The sequence below is a fragment of the Arvicola amphibius genome, chromosome 1 (assembly GCF_903992535.2).
Source record: "Arvicola amphibius chromosome 1, mArvAmp1.2, whole genome shotgun sequence".
Taxonomy (NCBI): Eukaryota; Metazoa; Chordata; class Mammalia; order Rodentia; family Cricetidae; genus Arvicola; species Arvicola amphibius.
The window spans coordinates 123,857,352-123,882,103 of NC_052047.1; the positions used below are offsets into that span (position 1 = coordinate 123,857,352).

The following is a 24,752-nucleotide window of genomic DNA, read 5'->3' on the forward strand; positions in this document are numbered from 1 at the left end:
CATCTATCCATCTCATGTGATTGTTGAAATACATATAAACTCCTGCATATTTATATACAGAGATCACATATGTATGAGACTGATAATTCCATCTACTGTACAGTGAGTTCATTGCTAAAATGAATATCTTGTACCATACTGTTTCTGCAGCTGAGAGGCACCATACAAACTGTGAATGTGCTCATTCATTTCCCAAAACTCACCCCCAAAGCTGCCATTGAATCAAGGTGCCCTCTCCAAACTATACTATCTTAAAATCAGGTAAAATGGCATGATGCCCGCTAAATATGGAACAGCCAACAGTCATTATGTTGGGTGCTACAGAAAGCACTTAGAACTGACAGTAAAGAGAAGAAACCAATTATTTCACTTGTAAGACAGCAACATGGAAAGGAGCGGGGAAAACATGGTCGGGACATGATCTATAACAGCTGCTAGGAAGTTGTGGGAGATTACATCAGTCAGTGAGTGACACCTTGCCTAGTGTGTGCAGGAGGGACATTTTGCTAGGCACCATGAACACAGGAAGGTTGCTCTCAAGGAGAGGTGGCCAGTGGAAGCGATAAGGCACGGGTTATAGTTCCCAGCCTGTAACAGAAGTCTGACTGAGTTGCTGTGAGGTCACCAGCCCCAGGATCCCCAGAGAAAGGTCCTTCAGCCAGTCCAGCCAGTATGTGCAGGTTACATACTGCCCTGCCCCCACAGGGCTTGGCCTGGGGGCCCTCAGAGGAGGAGGCAGCTCTGGTAGCCCAAAGCAAATATCCTGGAGAAGGGGCCAAGGGCTCAGAATGCAGCCTGTACAGCCCTCAGAAGAAGAAGAAGGCCTCTAAGAACGTGTGGGCTTGGTGTTTCCCAGTCGGAAGCTCCAGGGACGGACTGGCAGGCCCATGCTTGCAAGCTCACTTACAGTCTCCTCTGTCCCTTCAGAACTCCGCAGACTGCAAAGTCCCCTCCTCACCATGGCGCCTGGGGAGAAGATCAAAGCCAAAATCAAAAAGAATCTGCCGGTTCGAGGCCCCCAGGCACCGACCATTAAGGATCTGATGCATTGGTACTGCCTGAACACTAACACCCACGGCTGCCGCCGCATCGTGGTGTCCCGAGGCCGCCTTCGGCGCCTGCTGTGGATCCTGTTCACGCTGACTGCAGTGGCCCTCATCATCTGGCAGTGTGCCCTCCTCGTCTTCTCTTTCTACACTGTCTCTGTCTCCATCAAAGTCCACTTCCAGAAGCTGGATTTCCCTGCCGTCACGATCTGCAACATCAACCCCTACAAGTAAGAGGCTGCCCTGGCATCTGGGAGTGGAAAAGTCTGGCCTCTCAGGGATGCCAAAGCCCCTCCCCCAAAGCGGCGGTCCGAGTGCCACGCCAGCCTGCTGACACAGGTTTTACAAATTTGATTTGATTGCCAAGATCGGTTCCAGACCTGTAAATACTCTCAGTTCAATGGCTATGTCTAAGGCAGGAAGGCAGGGAAAGCTGCTCCAGCAATTCTGCTTCGAGACTATTCCAGGGAACAAGGTTAGCGTTCTGCCTCCCCCAAACACACGTGTAGCCCGCCGGAATCTTTCCTCTTAGCTTCTTTAGCTTCACTCCCTTACTCTCCCTCAAAGCCAGGCTGACTCAGAAGTGACACCCAGGTGACTTCCGGAAGCATCCTTGCTGCCCTGACCCCTCATCTCAGGGAGCCCAGCCCAGTAATTGAGCTCCCTGGGCTCTGGACAGGATCAACCCTTGGTGCTGCTCTGTTGTCAGTGGCAGGACCTGTTCTAAATGGGTCATCAGTGTTCTTGGGATTATGGGAAACTGATCTGGGAGGCAAGTCAGAAGGCAGCAGAATTTGTGGCAGGGATGGGGAGTGGGGGGAGTGCAGAGCTGGCATGCAGTGCTGGCGTGCAGAGATGAGGTGCAGAGAGGGGGTGCAGGGGTGCAGAGCAGGGGGGTGCAGGGGTGCAGAGCAGAGGGGGGGTGCAGAGCAGGGAAGAGCAGAACCGACCAGAAGCTGAGTTGGTCAGAGGCATGCGCTGAAGGCAAAGACGAAAACCAAAATCAGGTCTCAGACTCTACCTCCAAAGTCTCCTCACTGCCTTCCCCTCTTCCTCCCTCCTCTCCCATCTTTCCCTTCTCCTTTCTCCACCCATATTCTATCCATAATTATTTACTTAACCTTTGCAAATTGTGAGCCACTTTGCTGAGTTCCAGGGCACAGCACACAATAACCCTAACACACTCTTTGCCCTAGGAGAGCTTATGCTACAGTGAGGTAGTGAACTATTAACAAACATACTTATGCCACTACAAATAACAGTGGCCATTTAGTTACCTATGTGCATATATATTTCTTTTAATAATTTATATACTTGGTGATAGTCATGCTATGCAGCTCAGATTGTTCTTGAACTTGTGATCTTCCTGCCTCAGCCTCCCAAGTGCTGGCATTGTAGCTGTGTGCCACCATACCCAGCTATGTTTCTTTTGCCTATAGTAAACGTATTGAGCCTTCCCAATAACCTTATTCTACAAATGAGCAGGTTGGGAACCTGAGACACAGAAACTCTAAGAAACATTGTCTGAGCCTGGATTAGGATGGAGACTTGAACAAGGCAGGTAGTTTGACTCTGCAATCGTATCCTTAGCTACTGTGCTATGTCACCACCTCTACAGAAAGTAAGAGGGAGAGAGAAGATAGTGTTCTGAGAGAAACTGGGACCACATGGTATAGTGACCATTTACAAAACAAACAAAACCAAAGAGATGCTTCCTGTCGTCAAGGTGACACTCCCAACCTCTTGCATCCCAGCATTGACTGGAGGATGTCCAGGGCAGAGTGTGATGACTGGAAACGGGGTCCCATACAGTTAGCAGTTATTCATGGGCCCTCATTTTGGCTACTTTATGGGCGGCACCTGAGAGTCAACACTCCAGAAACACTGACTGGGGGCCTCAACATACCCAAGAATAAATCGACAGATGTGACAAAGGTGGGGAGCCAATGTCATTTTAGATGGTACAAACAGTGAAAGACCTGGTCCCCTTGGCAAGGAAGTGGTCGGGAGACACAGGGCTGACACCAAGGGAGGACGCCGTGTAGAAGCAGCGGCACTGTGCTAGAGGCCGTTCCTCTCCGTGATATCTCCTTTCCGCTTTGGCAGGTACAGTGCTGTGAGTGACCTTCTGACTGACTTGGACAGGGAGACAAAACAGGCCTTGCAGTCCCTGTATGGGGTCAAAGATTTTCCAGAGGATACAACTCAGAAACGCCGGGAAGCAAGATCCATTCAATCCACTTGGGAAGGCCCGCCACCCAGATTCCTCAACCTGATCCCGCTGTTGGTCTTCAATGAGAATAAGAAGAGAAAGGCCATGGACTTCTTCACTGGTCGGAAGCGGAAAATCAGTGGGAAAATCATCCACAAGGCTTCCAATGTCATGCATGTTCACGAGTCCAAGAAACTGGTGGGATTTCAGTTGGTAAGACCCACTTTGTCACAGTTCATATGTATGGGAGGGGGAGCTGGGGGTGGTGGGGCTCAGAGTCCCTTCTTGATCTTTATAGCCAGAAGGCCAACTGTAAGATTTATACTGTGTTAGAGTGATTTGGTGGCAAGCAACTGAAACCAACCTCAAGCAGAGTTAGGCATGGGTGAAGTCTTAGAAGAGACTCACAGACATTTTAAAGACGGAAATTTGGGGAGACCTAGTGATCTAAGGAGCAAGAAGTGATGAGATTCATTCAGATACTGATGCTGAATTAAAGATGTCATTTTCACTCCTTCTGGTAATGCCTATGATACAGATTCCATCTTAAGGTTCTACTTAGCCAAGTCCGGGGGCACCTGATCACCTCCTGACAGGGCCCCAAAGCAGATTGGCTGCACAGACATCAGAAGGGGAAAATAAACTCCAGCAAATGCACCAGGGTTCCCAGGGGTACTTACCTTCATGAAGTGCCATACCAGGCTTCCTATCTCCTCTCTGTTCCCACTCGGGTGGCAATAGGAAGCAGCAGTACCCTCCCAGACAAAGACTATCACTACTGTGTCTCTCCATGCCACCACTGAAGCGTGGCTGGGGTCTATTTCTTTATTTTAGTAGCCTTGATTATAAGACTTTTGAATCTAGAAATTCTTTCTATCAATCTAGCCAAATTTTCAACAATGAAAAAGGCCCCTCATCAAAATCATTGAGACTTCTAAAATCCTCCTGGTTCCATTCATAGGATATTTACATGATTCTCTTGATAACAAATTCTCTGGACATTTGTCCTTTCAGGAGACTTTCCAAGCCCAGAGTGATGAAAATGCCTGGAATGTTCCACGGCTTCTCTCTAGAGCCCTCATAGCTAAGTGTTTCAAACACGAGCCCTTCCAACCACTTGCTAAGTGTTGGGTAGGACGGTATTCCAGCTAACATTCTGTCAGTGACATACTCCATACGTTAGTGCCTTGGCTGAGATCCTACAGAGCGGTAATGTCAGAGTCTGGGCTGGAATCCAGACTGTGTCTATAATAAGAAATGGGTGAGTTCAGTAGGAAGACGGTGACATGAACCAGCTAAGCCCTGCATATATGGGGACCCTAAAGACTGAATTTGCTTCTTATCCAATGGCAGACAGTAGTAGTAAGTCACAGGGGTTGACCTCAGTGTCCTTTACTCTCTCTTTGATCCTTGAGGCTTAAGGTTGACCTCCCTAAGCTCCCGGAAGCAAGGGGAAACCAACCTTGTTCCTGAGGACCTCTCCTGGCATCTATTACTCATCTCAGTCTTTCTGACAGCGGTGGCACTGACAGCCTGGTGTCTCCTCTTATTCACAGTGCTCAAATGACACCTCTGACTGTGCCACCTACACCTTCAGCTCAGGAATCAATGCCATCCAGGAGTGGTACAAGCTTCACTACATGAATATCATGGCGCAGGTGCCTCTGGAGAAGAAAATCAACATGAGCTATTCTGCCGAAGAACTGTTGGTGACTTGCTTCTTCGATGGGGCATCCTGTGATGCCAGGTCAGGAGGGGACACTCTCTGAGGACCAGAGGCTCTCACCTTTGGCCCCTTCCCATGCACCTGCAGCTTGTCTGGGGGTCTTGAGAACACTGACTCTGCCCTGTGGGAAATCACTTACCCGGGAGCTAGGTTCCAGGGTCAAAGGAAAAATGTACCTGGTGTGGAATCACAATATCTGTGTACTTTTTTTTTCCAAGACAGAGCTTCTCTGTGTAGCCCTGGCTTTCCTAGAACTCAATCTGGCAAATCATAATATCTTTGAACCCATTAAATTACCTGTCACAACACAAGGTAGTCAATAGCATGCATGTAGCTTTGTATATTACTACAGTGTATGAGAGCCACTACTCTGGTATAGAGGAAGGGGGGAGGGAGGGAGGGAGGAAGGGAGGGAGGGAGGAAAGAAAGAAAGGAAGAGAAGGAAGGAAGCAGGCAGCAGTGTTTATATTTGTGATTCTTCAAACCATTCCACCTTGAATACAATAATCATCCCTGGTGGTGACGATTAGGTCATTGGGACATTCTGAGATGAACCCACCAGTCTGAATGGTTTAACAACCTTTTTTCTGAATTTCTGAATTCTGACCCTTCTATACGTTAATACACACATTGGTCCTTGCAAATATTCAGTGTTTGGGGGTAACCCTGAGGGTAAAGGTCCTGAAATTGCATGTTGGCCATAGGATGGGACTCCTCTGAAGGTCATTTAATGGGACTGGGGATTCAAAAATCTCTAAGTGCCAGAGAAATTCAAGGGTAGAGGAATTTGGGAGCAGACATGTGACATGAATATCATATCTAGACTGAGGATGTAGTTCAGTTGGTAGAGGGCTTGCTTAACCAGCACCGAGTCTCGGGTTCCACCCCTAGGATGGTGGTGCACACCTGTGCTCCTAGCACTCTGGAGATGGAAGTAGCAGGATAGGATGTTCAGTGCTTTTCCTGGCCACATGGGAAGTGAGCCTGGGATACATGAGACCCTATTTCAAAGACAAAATAATATGAAATCAAAATAGAGAAAGCAGTGAGAGGATTATGAGAGAGAAAACAAGGGCATGGTCAAATTCTACAGCAAGGCGTGCCAGCCTGGCTGAGGGACCTGCTCATTTCACCAGAGGAAAATGGGAAGAGTGAGTCACCTTCCCATCCATTATCCCAAAGGAAGGCTTTCTCCATCAACGCAGTGCTCATATTCCCATCCATTATCCCAAAGGAAGGCTTTCTCCATCAACATGGTGCTCCCAGATTTCAACTGGGATGCACAAGCGCAAGCCCCAGCCCAACTCTTTCTGAACCTGTCTCTTCCTCCATAGGAACTTCACACTTTTCCACCATCCAATGTATGGAAATTGCTACACGTTCAACAACAGAGAGAATGCCACCATCCTCAGCACCTCCATGGGGGGCAGTGAGTATGGTAAGGAAACCTGAGTGGAGGGGACCCCGAGACACTGGAGTAACTACCCTGATGGCAGCAGTACAAGTGAGGACTGCAAGTTGGGACGCTTGTGCTTCCAATTCCCTCCCCCTGGCTCTGAAGTGAAGACACACCTCCCCTCTCCCAGTGCATACATGAGCATCCGCGTTCATTCTTTTCCTTGCTGTAGGAGTGTTTCCCTTTCTGCCATCTCCATCTTTGAGAGAGCCACAGAGACACTGCTGAGCTTCCTTCAGCTGACAAACCACTCTGGTTTAAGCTCGTTGCTGGGGTGACTAATACTGGGCAGGTGGCGTCTAAACAGAGCTAAACCCCGATGGGCTGAATAGGAGATTAGGCGGGCAGACACACCTTTAGTTTAGCTAAGATGACAGATTCTGGAGCCCAACCCCAGCTCTGCCTCTCACTGTGTGACCTTGGTTACTGCCCTTCAACTATAAAACGAGAACAATAACAGTAGCTCCCATAAATGTTATTCAGAGAACTTAGAATAAGATCTGGAACACACTCCAGCTACAATACCAAAATACCACGGTTTGGGTGGCATCAACAATAGACATTAATTTCTCACAGTGCTGAAGGCTGGAAGTTCAGGATTAAGGTGCTGGCACTTGCAGATTCAGTTGCGACTTCTCTTCGTGGTTGCAGGTGACTGTCTTCTATGTATGTCCTCACATGGCCTTTCCTCTGTCTCAAGAGGGTGCTGTGATGTCACTCCTTTTTATAAGGACACCAGTCCCATCGGATTAGAGCCAAGCCCTTAAGACCTTATTGAGCCTTCATTAAAGTCCTGTCTCCAAATGCCTTCACACTGGAGACTGGCGCTTGGCCCTGTGAATCTGGTCTAGGGAGGGTACACACTCCAGACACACACACTGTGCATGTAGCCATCACTCACGACACTACGGCCACCACCACAACTGTTTATGACACCGCTACTTCCACCACCTCTACTCTATGGGGAAGGTAAGAACATGGCAGACTGGCTTGGTTTCCTCACAAAAGGGGCTCCCCCACATCTTTTCTGTGGTGCTGAGCATCCAACCAATGGCCTTGCACACACTGGGCAAAGCACTCTGCTGCTGGGCTGTACCCCTAGCCCTTGTTTATAGCCCAGGGTAGCCCCAAACGTGTGAGCTTTCTAACACAGCCTCCTGAGTACCAAGAGTACAGGCATACATGCACCACCCTGTCCAGCCAAAGGGAATTCTTGAAGAGTTCAATGTAAATAGAACTTAATATTTTACACAGATATACTCTTGTTAGGAATAGCAAGGCTCTGTTATAGGGGAAATCTACACTCAGAATCCTGGCTTTCATAACTCTGAAATGTGTGTTCTGTCCAAGACCATGAGAAGCTGTGAGCCAGAGTCCACGTTGCTGTGGCAAGAGACTGACTGGGAACTGAGTGAAGAGAGGCAAAGTTCTGGCTCTGCTGTGGAGGAGCTGTGTGGCCTTCTGTATGCCACATCCCTCTCTGGGCTCAATTCCCTTATTTATAAATAGAAGGGGTTAGGATAGTTCTGAAGTTCTCATCGTTCAATTCACACAGATTATAGGCATTCATTCATTCATTCATTCATTCACCAAACACTATCCGCTATCCGCTGGCCCCACTTTGAGGAGCTAGGGGTACAGTGGGGAATGAGACAGGTGCCATTCCTGCTTTTAGAGGACTTGCCTTCCTGAGGAAAGAGACATTAGGGAAACGAATAAGCATTCAGAGACATGATTTCATCACAATACTAATGAAGGTAGGAGGGGGAGGGAGCAGAAAAAGGGAAGACAGAGTGGCTGGGCTCAGAATGGGAGTTTGAACTGGAAAATGGGGGGCTTAGAAAGCCCTCATTGAGGGAGATATTTAAAGATGAGGAGGCCCCTGTTCACGTTCACAGGAGTCTGGGTTCTAAAGAAAAAGTGAATCCAATGTGTTCTAGAGAGATAAATAAACTGTATTAGTTACCTTTCTGCTGCTATGATTAAACAACCCGACCAAGGCAACATATGAAAGCATTTATTTAGGCTTATAGTTCCAGTGGGTTAGAATCCATGGTGATGGAGCAAAGACATGATGGCAGGAACAGCTGGGCGCTGTAAACAGGAGGCAGAGAGCACACTAGGGGTTGCAGGAAGTGTCTGAAGCCTCAAAGCTTACCCCTGTGACATCTCCTCCAAGGACACATCTCCTAATCCTTCCCAAACAGTCCCACCAACTGGGGTCCAAGAATTCAACATATGCATTACGGCAGCTGGAGGGGGGGGCGGAATTCTTATTCAAACTACCCCATTAGAGCAGTGTACTTGGAGCTGATCCAGAAAGGGAGTGAGTGGGGTACGTTGAGGATAAAGACAGATCTGGCTACATCTTTGTAGCCTTGATGGTGACAGGCAGGGAGAATCGGTGGCATTTCAGAGAGGTTTCACTGAAGGGCTTCAGGCAGTGCTTTGAACTGATTTCCAGGCTTTAAAGTTTCATCTGGCAGCTGGGTACAGAATATATCCCACAGAGAGAACAAACACAGGGGAAGGAGAGAGGTTAAACCAACAGCCAGGCACATGATCACATGTTATCTCTTCTCCGGCTCTTCTGTAAACAGACACAGTACTTAAGGTACCTTTGGATGCCCAGTAGAACTTCCTTTATCAACAACTACGTAGATTTACACATCTCGGCCAGTTCCTTCATATTTAGCAGGAATTTAGTCTTAGCTAGCACTGCGACTGTGATATGTATTTGAACCACTACTTTGAACTTGCAATAAGCGAATCAAACACAAATCCTACTGTCCTAGAGATTCCAGTCTGGTATTCACCTACCTTTTACTTCCTGGAAGTCCCTGGGTCTTGGATTGGAGGCTCCCCCAAAGCCCCTGGGGACTGTTTTGCTAGCCTTTGATCACAGCAAGCTGCTCTGTCTCTCAGGACTGCAAGTCATCTTATACATAAATGAAGACGAATACAACCCCTTCCTGGTGTCCTCCACTGGAGCCAAGGTGCTTATCCATCAGCAGAATGAATACCCCTTCATCGAAGATGTGGGGACAGAGATTGAGACAGCAATGTCCACCTCCATAGGAATGCACCTGGTAAGAGGATATTCATTGGCTTATGTTTAGAAAAGAGGACATTTTTTTTGAATGATGGCTATGGAGGAACAGCTAATAACAAAGGGTGCTGTTTTCCAAGAGAGCATGGATCTGAGCTTTCCAATGGTCACCCCAATGGTCATTCCAATAATCGCATTCAAGTCTGTGTGTGCATCTTTCATGTGGGTTAGCAAGCACAGAATGCCATCTGGGGAAATAACCCAGGGAAACTCCCTTGTTAAAAACAAAACAAAGCACCAGTGTGTATAGAAACAGAGCATCAGACACCAGCTATAGAGTTGCCAGTCTACATTTAAAAAGAGCCGATCACATCCTCCTAGGATGCTTACAGGCAAACGAGGGGGCTCTGACAAGAAAACATTATATCCATTGTAGTTTTTTGTTACATTGCTTCTTAGTGGAGTTTTTTTAACCTGTGTGTGTTGGAAAAACTAGAAAAACAATCTCTTCATGGACTATTGCTTATGTCTTTTTGGCATCTGTGTTCAGTGTCTCACAGGAAACTCTCAGTTATTGCGCCTCCAGACTTAGTCTCCAGATCAGTGGTTTCCAAAATCTGAGCCACCAGGTTCAAATTTCTAAATGAGAATGTCTCTGAAAGGTTTCTCAAGGATCAAAACCTTGTGATGATCACAAGACTCAATACTACCAGGAAATGTGATTTAGAAGCTAAAGCGATTCTTAGTCAGAGGTTGTGAGGTAATGTGATGGGCATTCAAGGCTTGATTGACCCTCCATCATGTAGACTTTTGACAGTTCTTTTCTGTGTATTTTATCAGTGCTAAACCCAGGGGACTCCAGCAGAGAGAATCAAGAGTGAGAAAGTATGCAAATGACAAATTATAATTACTGCATGCTATGGAGGAGAAATGAGGCTGGGCATAGTGGATCCTGTCTGTAACCCTAACACTTAAGAAGCCAAGGCTGAGTGCCAGGCCTGCCTGAGCCAAATGGAAAGACACTACCTTACAAAGCAAAACAAGAAGCAGATGGTAGAGGGCTTCATAAGAACATGTCATGGGTGTCTTGGTCAGTTTTCTGGTTAAAAGCCTAAAATTGGACTATTTATAAAATAGAGACTTTTGTTTAGCTTGTGACTTGGGACTGGAAAGCCCAGCATGGTGGTGACCATTGGTGAAGGGTCTTCTTGCTGCATTGTAATAGGACAGGAACCTCACAAAGTGAGGACTCTAGCTCAGGTTGCTATTCCTCTTCTTATAATGCCATCATAGAGACCCACCATATGCCCTAATCTCCTAATGATCTCCAAAGATCCCTTCCCAAACATTATTAACAGATGACTTTTGGGATTACATTTATAACACATGAATTTTGAAGAGATACATTTGAACCACAGGGATGGGATTCTGACCCATAGGAAAGTGAGATTCAGGGTGTGCTATTCTGAGGAAATGTGATTTAAGAATCACTAGGAGAAGTGATGAAACAGAATGGTGGTGGTACCCAGGCCATCTGTCCCTTCAAAATGTGTAGGAGAGGAAACCGTCCTGATAGTCGCCTGGTGATACAGATGCTTTCAGATGCATATCGCTTAGAACCTTTGTTCCACCATAGGAGATAGGTAATGTGTACAGCTTGGGCTATATAAATGCTGATTTCCCAAAGATAAAAAAAGCATCCTGATTCTTCAGCATGCTCAAATGAGGAATTGGAAAACCTGGGGTACCACTAATTTCTCTGTTCACCAAAGAGCCAAAAGCTCCCAGAAGACAACAGAGGACTTTTCCCCCCAACATCCCCCGTACTGTTTCTCTGGACGCTGAAGAAGGACTTGGGCTTTTCGACCTTTTCTTTCCTCGCTCTTTCACCCTCTCTCTCTGACCCCTGCCTCTCGTAGCATCTGGAAATGGTTAAGAGTTCAGTAAACTTTCAAAAGTTCAAAAGAAAATGGCTTCTTCCCTCTGGGTCTCTGCTTTGAGCTCGGAAACACCCACCATATTATTAAGCAAACAGTCTCTGCACCAACAGTGGGTAAACAGGATCAGGTTGAGTTCTCTGCTACACCTGTAGAAAATCAAACCCACGCAGCAGGGTCAGTCAGCCAGAGGTATGATTGATGACCATGTCGAACAACAACAACAGAAAGACAAGGATTACTGAGAGGTCAGCAGGGACTCACTAAGAATAAATCCAAACAAGCTAGACTTCCTTCCTTCTTAATTTTCCACATTGGTTTGTTTGCTCGTTATTTATTGGTGATAGGCAAGCTAAGCTGATAGACTTAGGGAATTGGTCACCAAACTCTTCTTATTTCTTAAAGGCCTATATGGCTTAACATGTTCAAGACTCTGAATATCAAAAGATGAACCCAATCTTTAAGAGAAGACAAAAATCAACACCTCTGGGCTGAGGAGGAAACTTTGCTGGTAGAGCATTTGCTAGTATGCACAATGTTTTGGGATCTAGCAACACAGAGACAGACAGGCAGGCAGGCAGGCAGACAGACAGACAGACAGACACACACACACACACACAAACACTCTATCGATCTATTGTTGATTGATCCATTGATCAACATACATCTGCAACATAGAACTTGTGTCTGGGGAAACAAGGACCCTGTCTGTCTTGTACCTAGTTTCAGATCTTGAAACATAACATATTCCCAGTGATTACTGGGTAGGTGAGTGGGTGAAAGAATGAATGGATGGGTATCTAGATGGGTAGATAGCCAGGGGCTATTGGAAAAGCTTCCTAAATGATGAATTCTTGAACAATAAGTTCCTACTAATTGGTGTCAGAAAGAGCTAGTTCACACAGAGAGCACAGCAACTATAAAAGAGCCATGGGTAGGATGTTAAGCTACATAGTAAAGCTTTTTGAACATTGAAAGCTGGACACAGTGGCACATGCCTGTAATTCTAGCTGGACACAGTGGCACATGCCTGTAATTCTAGCTGGATAGAGTGGCACATGCCTGTAATTCAAGCATTTAGGAGGCTGCAAGAGGAAGATGAGGAGTTTGAAGCCAGCCTGGCCTACATAGTGAGACTTTGTTTTAAAAATATCATTTTGAATAAAGTCCAACCAATATGCTAGGAACAGCACATTAATAATCTCAGCGAGAAACTCTAAGAACCTTCACTAGGGCAATGGCATGAAGGTGAGCAGGGGAGAGATGCAGAGATAGTGTAGAAGCAGTGGGGCTTGATAACAGATTCTAGCAAGGAAAGCTAGGAGAAACTAGGTGAACATTTGGGTCCTGGCCGAGCTGTGGGATGGGTCAGTGTCAGACTCATAATTAGGCAATAAAAGAGAAAGGGTGCTAAAGATGACTACTTTGATTCAAGATTTGCCTAATCTGTTGTGTCCTGAGGGCAAGAACAGGTCAGGTTAAAATGTCCAGTAAGTGGACTTAGAGCTCAGAAGAAAACCTTCTAAACTTGGAAATAAATGTCATCACCCAAGACCTGAAAGAGAACCCTCAGCACGAGCTGTTTAAGAGTTGAGCAGGAAGGAAATAGAGAGGCAGAGGAGCAGAAGCCAGGAGGAATCCGTGCCAGACAGCTGGAAAGGAGCTGCGGGAAGGTGTGCCAAGTGCACTGAGAGGTCAGGCAAGGTGAAAGGTGAGAGGAGCTCTCGGAGTTTGGAGATCAAGATGGCACTGGCATTCTTCGCCAAGACAGCCTCCAGTGGAAGGAGTGGAACAGAAACTAGAGGACAATAGGCTCGATGGCGAATGGGAGTTGAGGAAGTGAAGAAGGGTGGACCGTTCATTCCAGGAGATGTAGGGCTGAGTCATGGAGCAGAGAGACACTGCACTGTCCTGCAAATCCATCGGTTCTTCTCACAAGGATATGTATCTCAGGGATTTAGGAGTTAGGGGCTTTGATTTTGCACCTTGGTTACCTCATCTGTATAATAGGATGGTGACCAAAATGCTGCTTTGTGGCCGGGGGAAGTTCAGCAGGTTAATGTCTGCTACACACTTGTATTACATACACTGCATGCTTGACACATAACAAAGGCTCAGAAAAATGCACTAGCATTCCTGTACATGTTTTAAGAAAAGAGATGTGGCCAGGCATGATAGTGAATGCCTGCCATCCCTGCACTCGGGGTGGAAGCAGTCACAGATTTGATGCCAGCTTGGGATACACAGCAAGACTTCTCTGAGGGGCGGCAGAGATGTTAGGGAAGGTTTATATTTTCTTTCTAATAGCCCTTTCTTTTATAAGCAATATATGCAATATACATATATATTACTATATACTATTATATATGTGAAGAAATACTAATTACACATATATAAAATATCCTAATTACTTGCTGTATGTGTTGAAAACATCTACCCTAGTTTGTGCTTTCCTTTGAGTTTCTTACAGTATTTCCCAATACAAAGCACTGAGGGTTGCAGTGACCTTTCCCCACTCTTTTGTCAGTATGTTTACTGAGGGGTTTCCCTCTTTGAGCTCAGATACTGAAGTGAATTTTCTTCTAATTCTTTTACCACTTCATTTAATACTTCAACCAGTTTGATTTCTTTTCTGCAGGATGTAAAGTATACGTCTAAGTATATGTCTTCCTCTAAACCTTTTTTTAAAAAAAATGTCATAACTTCTTATTTTGAGCAATTTGTTTTTACCATTAATGAGGGGTATAAACTGATTTGCAACACACACACACACACACACACACCATTTATAACATACCGCAAAATGCCAAGAGTTAAATCACCTGTTTCAGTTATTTCTTTCATTATTGTGACAAAAAACAGCATAAAGACAAAGCAACTGAAAGAAGGAAGGATTTAATTTGACCTCTCGGTTTGAGGATATGGTGCACAATCGTGAGGAAGGGGTGTGAGAAGCAGCAGGAAGCAGAGAGAGAGGGAGAGAGAGAGAGAGAGAGAGAGAGAGAGAGAGAGAGAGAGAGAGAGAGAGAGAGAGAGAGAGAGGGGCTGGTGTTCAGTCGCTTTCGTTTGTTTCCTTTATTCAGTCTGGGAGCCCAGCCTATGGGATGGTGCTGCCCACACGCTAGGTGGGTTTTCCCTCTTCAGCTAAAACTCTCTAGAAACACCTTACACACACGCAGAGGTGTGTCTCCTAGGTGATTCTAAATGCGATCAAGTTGACGGTTGAAATTAAGCATCATGCCACCCGTCGTGGCATGCAGGGGAAAGTCCTGAACTTCTCTTCTAATTTTTAAAGTTTATTATTAAAGTGAAACTTTGCTGAGTATACTTCCCCGTACTCTGTTTTTACTTCCTCAGAATTCAAAATGTATCACCAGCTTTGTTCCACAGCACTAAATAGTCCTCCAGTTTCAATGACAACAGACAATTTTGTTGTATAAATGTAGATAGCATCCATGGTGTTTTAAGTTCCTATGGCATGCGGTTGTCCTTTGGTAGTGGAAGGAAATTACTGCTAAGTATTGCTTTGATACCAAAGTCCACGGCTGCTCAAGTTCCTTACAGAAAATGGCACGGTATTTGCATACATTTCCCTATGTGTTTTAAATCATGTCTACATCACTTATGACACCCAATACCATATAAATGTTATGTAAATCACTGAAAATCTATAGATGTTTGTTATAAGTGCATTGTCTTAGTTGGGGTTTCTATTGCTGAGCTAAAACAATTGACCAAAAGCAACTTGGAGAAGAAAAGATTCATTTCATCTTTCAGCCTGTAGTCTATCATCCAGGGAAGTCAGGGAAGGAGCTCGGAGGTAGGAGCTAATGCAGAAATCATGGAGGAGTGCTACTTACTATTTTGTTTTGTTTTGTTTTGTTTTGACTTCTCTCGTGGCTTGCTCAGCCTGCTTTCTTAAGCACCCAGGACCACCTGTCCAGGGGTGGCACCACCCACAGTGGGCTGGCCCTCCCACATCAATCATCAATCAATAAAATGTACCACAGACTTGCCTTTAGGTCAGTCTTACGGAGAGCTTTCTCAGTAAAAATGTCCTCTTCCCAGAAAAGTTTCTAGCTGTGTCAAGTTGACACAAAACTAGCCAGCACCCGCATTTTCCCAAACGTTTCCTATTCACAATTAGTTAAATCCTTTAGTGATCAAGCTGGTCCCTGTACAGAATGAGGCAGCATTTACATAATGCCTACACACTCTATAAATATGAATATTATGTAAATGTGGACATGGGCTGTATTGTTTAGAGAATAATCACCAAGAAAGAATCAACATGTGCAATAGAGACAGAGTTATACTATTTTATTTTTGAAGATGCATTTTGTTCACGTGTGTGTATGAGCAAGCACATATGCAGGTGCCCATGGAGGCCAGAAGGTGTCAGATTCCATGGAGCTGGCGTTACAGGCATTTGTAAGTTGCCCAATGTAGGGGCTTGGATCTGAACTCAGGTCCTAGAACAGTATGAGCTGTTAATCCTGAGCCATCTCTCTGGTCCCAAGATAAAGTTTTTGTTTGTTTTGTTTTGTTTATTTTTCGAGACAGGGTTTTTCTGTAGCTTTGGAGCCTGTCTTGGAACTCACTCTAGACCAGGCTGGCCTCTAACTCACAGAGATCTGCCTTCTTCTGTTTCCCAAGTGCTGGGATCAAAGGCGTGTCCCACCACTGCCTGGTGCCAAGATAGAGTTTTAAAACATATCTTCAACCCACAATTGGTTGATAATGTAGATTCAAAGGGTCAACAATATACATATATATATATATATATATATATATATATATATGATTGTTTAGTTTGGTTATTTGTTTATTGATTGATTTTCATTCCTGTGCTTACACTTGGGTCCTTGAGTATGAGTATACTGAGCAAGTTCTCTACCAGTAAGCTACATCCTCATGTCTTTATCATTATCATCATTATTATATTTATTTTGAGACAAGGTCTCATTATGTAACCCAGTCCAGCCTTGAACCCACCACCCTCCTGCCTCAGCCTACTGAGTAGCAGAACCCCACCCAGGTCAGTAGTCCAATGTCTGATTTCTCTGTGATAAAAGGCCACTTGCTGCTGTAGTGAGTCCCATCCGTTGGACTGAAATGAATCAAGAGGGAGGTGGAATTTGAAAGGTAAACTGAGGCTGGTGAAGGTGTGCACTGCAGGCTAGGTGATGCATATAGTCTTGAGTCGCCAGGCTGTGACGACCATGATGAGATGACATCTGTAATTTAGATGGATGAGCGGGGGTGGAAGAGGAGGAGATACCAAGGAAGAGAAAGTGGGGGCAGGAGAACAGATGGGTGATCTTCAGCAACACCAATGAGGGACAACGTCAATCAGATCAGACAGGGAAGAAGAATGGCAAGGATTCGGCTGGTTCGAAGACACCCCTCTTCATCTTCCCATGACTGAAAGCCAAGAAGGAGAAGTTTCTAGAAGGAAACTTGCATGTCCAGTCAAACAGCTGGCTAGACTAAGATGCCACCAACAGAGATGAGGCGGTTTTAGGTGGGTGGGTGAGAGTCTGAGCTCAGATTTAGACAGTGTCACTTGAAGTGACATGCACCATCTTTAAAAGGGTGGCTCCAAACAATCCATTCGATCAGTCTGTGGGGCAGACAGTGCACTGGGTTCATCTGGGAAGTCTCTCTGATTCAGACCAGACTGTGTTGACCTCACCCAGTGCTGCCTGTGACAGGAAGGAAGGTCAGGTGCTAGGTCTTGCTGGGCCTCCTTTGAGTCTCCTCCCGGTGGCCTCACCTCCCCAGCTGACTGGCTTGGACATGTTCACACGGTAACACAGGCTCCAAGGTCAGCAAGGCTAGTTCCGATGTATAAGCACTTTTCAAGTATCTGCTTGTGTCAGGCTTGTTCGTAACCCATCGGCCAAAGTGTGAGTCACGTGACCTGCCCAGCTTCAACCAGTGGAAAACAAATTTTATTTCCCTATGAAATGGCAGGACTTGGCTAAATTTTGCCAGCTCCCACAGACCTGGTATGTTTAAGATATTTGTAGACCACTTAGGCAGACTACCAGTGGCCAATTAGGTCTCGGCAGAATGGTTTTGGCTGGAGGTCAGCTTTAGGAACACCAGTCCCTTGTACAGAAAGAAGATGAGTCACATATAGACTGTGCACATCCTCTAATAATTAAAACTGACCTTTATGGAGAAGTTCTATGCTAAGCACTTTCTTAGCATTAGGTTCAGTGAGTCCTCACAACACTGTATGCAGAGGCAGAGAATAAAGAAGAACTCTGGGCTGGAAACACAGCCTTTTGTCTCAGCAGCCGTATGGGAGACTATCACTGTGATTCTTAGTTTTTTTTCCTGGCAAAAACTCATGTTACTTTTGTCTTGTTTTTTCGTTTTTCAAGACAGGGTTTTTCTGTGCAGCACAGTCTCATGTATTTCTGATCCTCCTGCCTCCATTCCCTGCATGGATATCCTATCATGCCTGATTTATGTGTTGTCAGGGATGGAACCCCGGCTCTATACAAGCACTCCTTTTCAATATCATATTTATTTTGTTTTATTCTTCCAGACAAGGTTTCTCTGTGTAGCCCTGGCTGTCTTGGAGCTCACTCTGTAGATCAGGCTGGCCTAAAACTCACCGAGTTCTGCCTGTCTCTGCCTCCCGCATGCTGGAATAAGGGCTTGTGCCACCACCTCCTGGCAAGCGTTCCATTTTCAAAGGGAGAAAATCTCAGATCAAATACATTTTCCGTCACAGATCAGGGCTTGGCACCAGTACAAAAACCCTGCTTCAGAGTGAAAAGCAAATAAACAACTCAGTTAACAACAGAAATGTTCTGAGAGCTAGGAGCTGGAGTCACCAGGTAGGGAGACACATATCTGTAATTTCAATACTCAAGAGGCTGAAGCAGGAGGCTTACAAGTTCTAGGCCGTCCTGCATAGTTAGACCTTGTCTCCAAACTAAAAAGAAAGAGAAGTGGTAGGGAGGGACCAGGAAGGCAGGAGTTCCCTACTGACAACCCCCATTCCTCTAGGGAGAATTCTGAACCTGTGATGACATCAAACACTACCACTCTAGGCCAGGCTTGCTCTTTTCCCTCCCCAGCAGTCCTGCAGGGCATCAGAGGAAGGTGCTCTCTTCCTCATCAGAGAAGAGGGAGAGAAACAAGATCTTACCATACCTTGTTTTATTAGAAAGTCGATTTTATTAGTTGTTCAATGAAATGGCTTGATATTTATTTTTTTTTTTTTACTTTTCCCCTTGCCATGGCAAAATACCCAGCAAAAGTAACTTAAAGATAAAGGGGTTTATTTGGTCTCCCAGTTTGAGGACGCAGTTCTCCATGGTGAGCTAAAAATGGCTGCAGCTCACCTTGGTGAGGCAGGAATAGCTGCAGGAGTAACTGGTCACATTTCCTCCTCTGTCAGGACACACAGAGATGAAGCTAGTATGGCCATGTTCAGAATGGTCCTTCCTCCTCAGCTAAACATTTCTGGAAATATCCTCGCAGATGTACCCAGAGATGTGTTTTCTAGGTGATTCGAAATACTGTCAGGCTGACCATCAAAATTCCCTACACCTTACAGGTGAGAGACTTACCATAAGTGTGTTGTACATTTTTCTCAGAGAACACTGAAGCCTAGGGAAGTCAAGTCATTCAGTCTGAGGTAGCACAGCTGAAAGCAGAATTCAGACTTACTTCATCTCCCTAGCCCCCACTTCTGATGCATACACTAGCCTGTCACTGCAGCTTGTGTAGGGACAATTGTCCATTGGCCATAATGTAGAAGGGGCCCCTTAGGAGGGAGGACTCAGAATCCTACCATTGGTGTATGAACAGATAAGATGGTCAGGATTGGGGTCTGGATTCTGCTTCTATGAGCAGCCTAGGGCACCATCTCAGTTACATCCCCTGGAGCTAGGTGGGATGAGCGCAACCCTCCTGCAACAGGGAAAATCTTTCATTCCCAAGAAGTCTCACCCTGAAATGGACACAGTGGAAGCCAATTGCAGCCCTGCTCTGGGGGAGCTGGGAAACCAGTTTGCTTTACCCTCTCTAGTGGCCCTGAGACAGGACGTAGTGTTGCACAGGTAGCAGGAGACACAGCTCTACCTTGTGCAGCCGGAGTTCTTTTTAGAGACCTTTACCCAGGTGAAGCCAGGAGCTTGACTTTTGCCACAGAATAGAATCTCGGGATCAGTCAATATGAATCAGAATGGGAGTTGTGGCAGGCTGAAGCATCCTGGCAAAGGTCTTCCAACTGAACCTCTGGAGGAAAGACCTCCACCTATCAGGAGTGAGTGAGGAGACAGCCTTGAACCACCCAAGACTCCTAGGGAAACAAACACTATTGCAAACAAAGACACTTGGGACCTGAGACGTTATTTGGAGTCTATGACTTCGATGCTTTCTGAATGCCCATGGACATGTCCGCAGGATCCTTGGGCCCCAAGATTCCTAGGGAGTTTGCAGCTCAGAACAGTTCAGAGAGTGACAAGGAATAGAGGTGTCCCTGGGGAGAGCTACAGCTTGACCTCTCTGCATCTTCTTTCCCCGCCCAGCCTTGGCAGACACTAGAATCTCTAAAAGGATTCACCATTCAGCTTTAAGTCCATTGATTCCGCCCTGGCTGGAAACAAGCTCATCTGTTATCAGCAATATTAGTGAAAAGAACAGGTTTTTGTTTGTCTGTCTGTCTGTTCATTAAGGTGAAGCAGCCACTTTCCCCGTTGCTTGCTTCTGTTGCTCCAGAGTTTCAAAGTGAGCACGGCCAATTGCCCTTCAGGAACTTGCAGTTAATTGAGGGAGACTAATGGGTCAGCAAATGAATTACAAAACAAACAGAGAGAGAGAGAGAGTAGCCTTCCCACACATTTCTGGTCTGTTTCTATCTGTGCGGAGCCTCCCCGTTCTTTGTTTTGCCCGATTATCATTCTTTCTTTTAGAAACATGCCATCCTATGCCTCTTTAGCCCTGACCTACAACACACATGCATCCTCACATTAAACAGACTGCAGACCCTCACGCTAGGCTGGCCATGATTTCTGTTTAGTTTTTGCTCCACTTCAGAGATGTTATGCCTTCCCATCCTCCTTTGTTTTTGTTGTTATTGTTCATTTGGTTCTTTTTGGGTTTTCCTTTGTTGTGTCTGGATCATATATTTGCTTTGACATATATTAAACTGGAGGCAAATTTGGTGAACTGCTGTACATGGGTGGATAAGGGCTTTGAATCTTCTAAGACAGTCAACATCCAGAACCAAAAGGAAAGGAAACAGGCCCTGCTGAAGGGACTGGAAGCTTAGGCACCTCACAGCCCCACGCTTCTTTCTAACCTTCCTCCAGCTCCCAGCAGATAAACAGATGGCTCATTACCAGTCACGAAGCCAAATCTGGGTTTCTCAGCAGGTGAACAGGGTGGTTTTGTCTTAACTCCTTCTTTGATTTGTTTCCAGAGACCTTTCTTCCTGATCCCTAAACTGGGAATTGAACTCTAGATAAGAGCTCTACCATGAGCTACATTCCCAGCCCCTATTCCAGGCCCCACGACCCCTCCTACTTCAATCTTTGCTGCCTGGCACTCTTCCCCCAGTTCTCCACAAGGCCAGCTAACTCTTTTTTTTTTTTAATATTTATTTATTATGTATACTGTGTTCTGTCTGCATGTATGCCTGCAGGCCAGAAGGGGACACCAGATCTCATTACAGATGGTTGTGAGCCACCATGTGGTTGCTGGGAATTGAACTCAGGACCTCCGGAAGAGCAGCCAGTGCTCTTAACCGCTAAGCCATCTCTCCAGCCCCAGCTAACTCTTTTTTACCGATTTAGCGTTATATTGAGCCAACATAAAAAGGTGCTTTGTGAAACCATGGAGGAAAAGTGGTGACGTGGTTCTGGTCCTCGTCTCAGTCCATGGTTGTGATAAACACCGGACAAACAGGCAAAACAAACAGCAAGAGCTCACCTTGAGCAGAAGTTGTTAGTGGAAGAAAAGGCTTACATGCCTATTGACTCAGAGGTATAGTCTGTCATTTCAGAGGAGTGATGGGAGCCCAAGCCCTAGTCACATCACACCCAGCCAAGAGCAGAGAGGAACACACACACACCCATGCTGCCTGCTTGCTCGCTCCTCGGCTGTCCCTCCGCTCTTACACTGTCCAAGGGCCCAAACCAGGGAACGGTGCCACCTACATCCGGGGTCAGTGGTCCTCCCGCAAACAACAATCAAGACTCTAGCCTCCCACACTCACACCCACAGACCAACCTGATCAAGACAATTACTCAGCTGAGGGTCTCTTCCCTGGTGATCTTAAGTTTGGCAAGTTGATATTTAAAAGTAACCACTGGAGGCCAGAAAAGAATCTACCAAAACCAAAAGCAGAGAAAGAGCATCTATTGGAATACCACGCAGAAGTGCAGCGAGTGATGTCCCAGCGAGGCCCAGACCACTCGGAAGGGGAAAGAGTTCTTTCAGGGCAGTTAAGTGGGAAGATATTTCATTTTACCACAGTAAGGCTCTTGGGCAGGCCCACCTCTGAGGAGACAAACAAACCCTTCCTTATCATGTAGTGTAGTAAATTTGCCAGTTTTCCTGGAGCCTGGACAGGTAAGGCATACGGCTCTAGATGTCCATGTGAGAGATATATAGATCAGGATACAAATAACCATTAAACTGTATGAATTCTCTTCATTTTAGTCTTTGTCTCTACCAAAGCGCCCTTTCTCAGAGATGCCTTCCTCATCCCTATGGAAGACTGACTGTCTCATTCTCCTAAGTCTTTCTATCCAGGGACCTTGAGCATTGTCCAAAATTAATCTCATTAAAAGAAATCTCTCTCTCTCTCTCTCTCTCTCTCTCTCTCTCTCTCTCTCTCTCTGTGTGTGTGTGTGTGTGTGTGTGTGTGTGTATGCACATGCATTGATGTATGTGCCACAGGACATATGTAGAAGTCAAAGACACATCAGGGGGTTGTCATATCCCAGGCTAGCTGGGTCATAGGCTTCCAGAGAGTCTTCTGTCTACCTCACATTTCCCTGTCAGGGTGCTAGGATTATAGTCATAGAAACTAGGGCTTCCAGCTTTATGTGGGCTCTGGGGATTTAAACTCAGGTCTTCATACATATGTACCAAATACTTTACCCACGGAGCCATCTGCCCAGCCCCATCCCATAGATTGACTAATAAGTTAGCAAGGCAAGGTATTGTATTGGCCGCCTGGCTGTATGCCCTTCCAGAATCGATGCTCCATGAGAGCAGGGCACCTGTCAATCTTCCTCATTGTGGATTTCTCAGTGTCTTCAATGGCACCAGACCTACTAGGTACTTGGTAAACTTGGGCGAGTAACTAAACGATTACTTAACTTTGGGGGAGGCTCCCATCTGGGTCCCCAGGAAGGCATAGATGACTGTGTGCTGTTGTAATTGCAGACGGAATCCTTCAAGCTGAGTGAACCTTACAGCCAGTGCACAGAGGACGGAAGTGATGTGCCCATCACGAATATCTACAACGCTGCCTATTCCCTCCAGGTATGGCATGGCAGGGCCCTCATCTCTGGGTCATGGCCTGGATCCAAAAGATGAAGTTATATCTAGGTTGAGGTGTACCTGGGACCAGGAACTGAGGGTGAGGACATCTGGGGTTAGTCCAGAGACCTCAGGTACAAATGATGCCAGCTGGTTCCGGTCTTCTTCAGTCCTCTGTAACCAGAGCTTAATTGACTTATTGAGGTTTATGTGGAACACAATGTACAAGGCAGACAGGTCTCATTGCTAAATGGGCCTTGGCAAAGGCTAGACAAGAGGAAAGCTTCAGCAGGAGACGCTGGCAGAGGGGTCAAAAGTTTGGCTTCCAGATACGTTTGTGCCCTGTGACTTGGGCAAGTTGTATCCCCTTGACAGTCACAGAGTTGTGCTGGGTCAGGGTGAGCTAATTGGCAGCTCCCGGACTCCTCCAGGTTACTCTAGCCAGAATGGCATTAAAAATTCAGGAAAGGCCACAAGAAAATCCATCATGTTTAGCTTCTCCTGAAAAAAAAAAAAGAGAGAGAAGTGATCTGGGATCTGGGAACCCATATCCCAGCAGGACAAACCACAGGAGAAGCCACTACATTAAACAAGCTACAGAGTGACTGATGTCCACAGATCTGACCCCCCGTAGCATATGGCATCACTGGCTCAAAACTGGCAATGCAGTTTTCAGCCCTTAAGTGCCATCAACGAGTGGTGGGCTGGGTGCCTCCTTCAGCTGGCCGGAGCTCTGAAGCTGGCCTCCTTTTGGGGGTGCTAGAAAGCCCACAGATATCATCTTGGCAAAATATAAAGACCAGGGGTGGGGGCTGGAGAGAGATGGCTCAGGCAGTAAAAGCACTCGCCTCAGAACGCACAAGGACATGGGTTCAGACCTCAGGACCCACACAAAAAGCCAGGCATGTGCCTGTAACCCCTAGCGATGGCAAGACGGGCAGTAGAGGCAGGTGGCTGCCTAGAAACTCACAGGCGGCTAACCTGGTCTATATGGCAAATGAGGTTCCAAGACTATTTCATATCATGTGAGTGCTGATGCCGAGTTGAAGGGGGAATCTGGAGCAACTGCCAATCAGCAATGAGGAATACAGTCCTAACAGTCAACACTCAGTGCTAGGTCCTCCACACTGGGTCTCTCAAGACAATGACCACAAGACCCAGGAAGCTTCTAGGGTAGGGTAGGGGCTTCAGAGCCAAGCTATTCAGGTTTACATCTCAGGGTTTTCTGTTTTGTTTCTAAGACAGGGCCCTATTTTGTATCCCAAGGTGGCCTTGAACATACTATGTAGCTCAGGCTGGCCCTCCAGGTTGCTATGGTCCTGCCTCCATTTTCTGAGTGCTGGGATTACAGGTGTGCACCACCACACCTGGACCAAAAGCCGGTCTATCCTCTGCATGACCTCAGGCCAATTAGTCTAATAGCGGCTCTGTCTTTTCTCATCTTTGAATTAAGTACAATATTACTCCACAAGACTGTGGTGAGCGTGAAATGCCTGAATATATTAAAATATCTGTCACTTATCACTAAACATTACCAAGGGCATCATTCTAATGAATTCACTTTGGGGGGGGTCTAAAGTCCATTTGCTTGTAGCATAAATTTTTGTAAAGCAGCCGCTCTCAGGCTAACAGTCCTTCTTTGTGAGGAAAGAGGCATGTTCGTGTCACCTCTTGGCTCAGTTCTGAAGGAAGCTAGAGAATTCCATGCTGGGCTTCCTGAAAAAAAAAAAAACCTTGATCTTAAAAAAATTTTTAACCATTTTGTTTTCTTTAATTTTATGTGTATGTGATCCGGCCATCGCGACAGGA

At 46.1% G+C, this 24,752-nt stretch overlaps 1 protein-coding gene across 1 annotated transcript in view; it reads left to right on the forward strand.

Annotated features, from left to right (window-relative positions):
- Positions 1 to 959: 959 nt before the first annotated feature.
- Scnn1g (sodium channel epithelial 1 subunit gamma) overlaps positions 960 to 24,752 on the forward strand; it is a 28,214-nt gene continuing 4,421 nt past the window's right edge. The window contains exons 1-6 of the mRNA XM_038347064.1: positions 960 to 1,276; positions 3,153 to 3,471; positions 4,815 to 5,005; positions 6,319 to 6,422; positions 9,366 to 9,529; positions 22,848 to 22,946. Coding sequence (XP_038202992.1) covers positions 960 to 1,276; positions 3,153 to 3,471; positions 4,815 to 5,005; positions 6,319 to 6,422; positions 9,366 to 9,529; positions 22,848 to 22,946 — 1,194 coding nt within the window. The remainder of the gene's footprint in view (positions 1,277 to 3,152; positions 3,472 to 4,814; positions 5,006 to 6,318; positions 6,423 to 9,365; positions 9,530 to 22,847; positions 22,947 to 24,752) is intronic.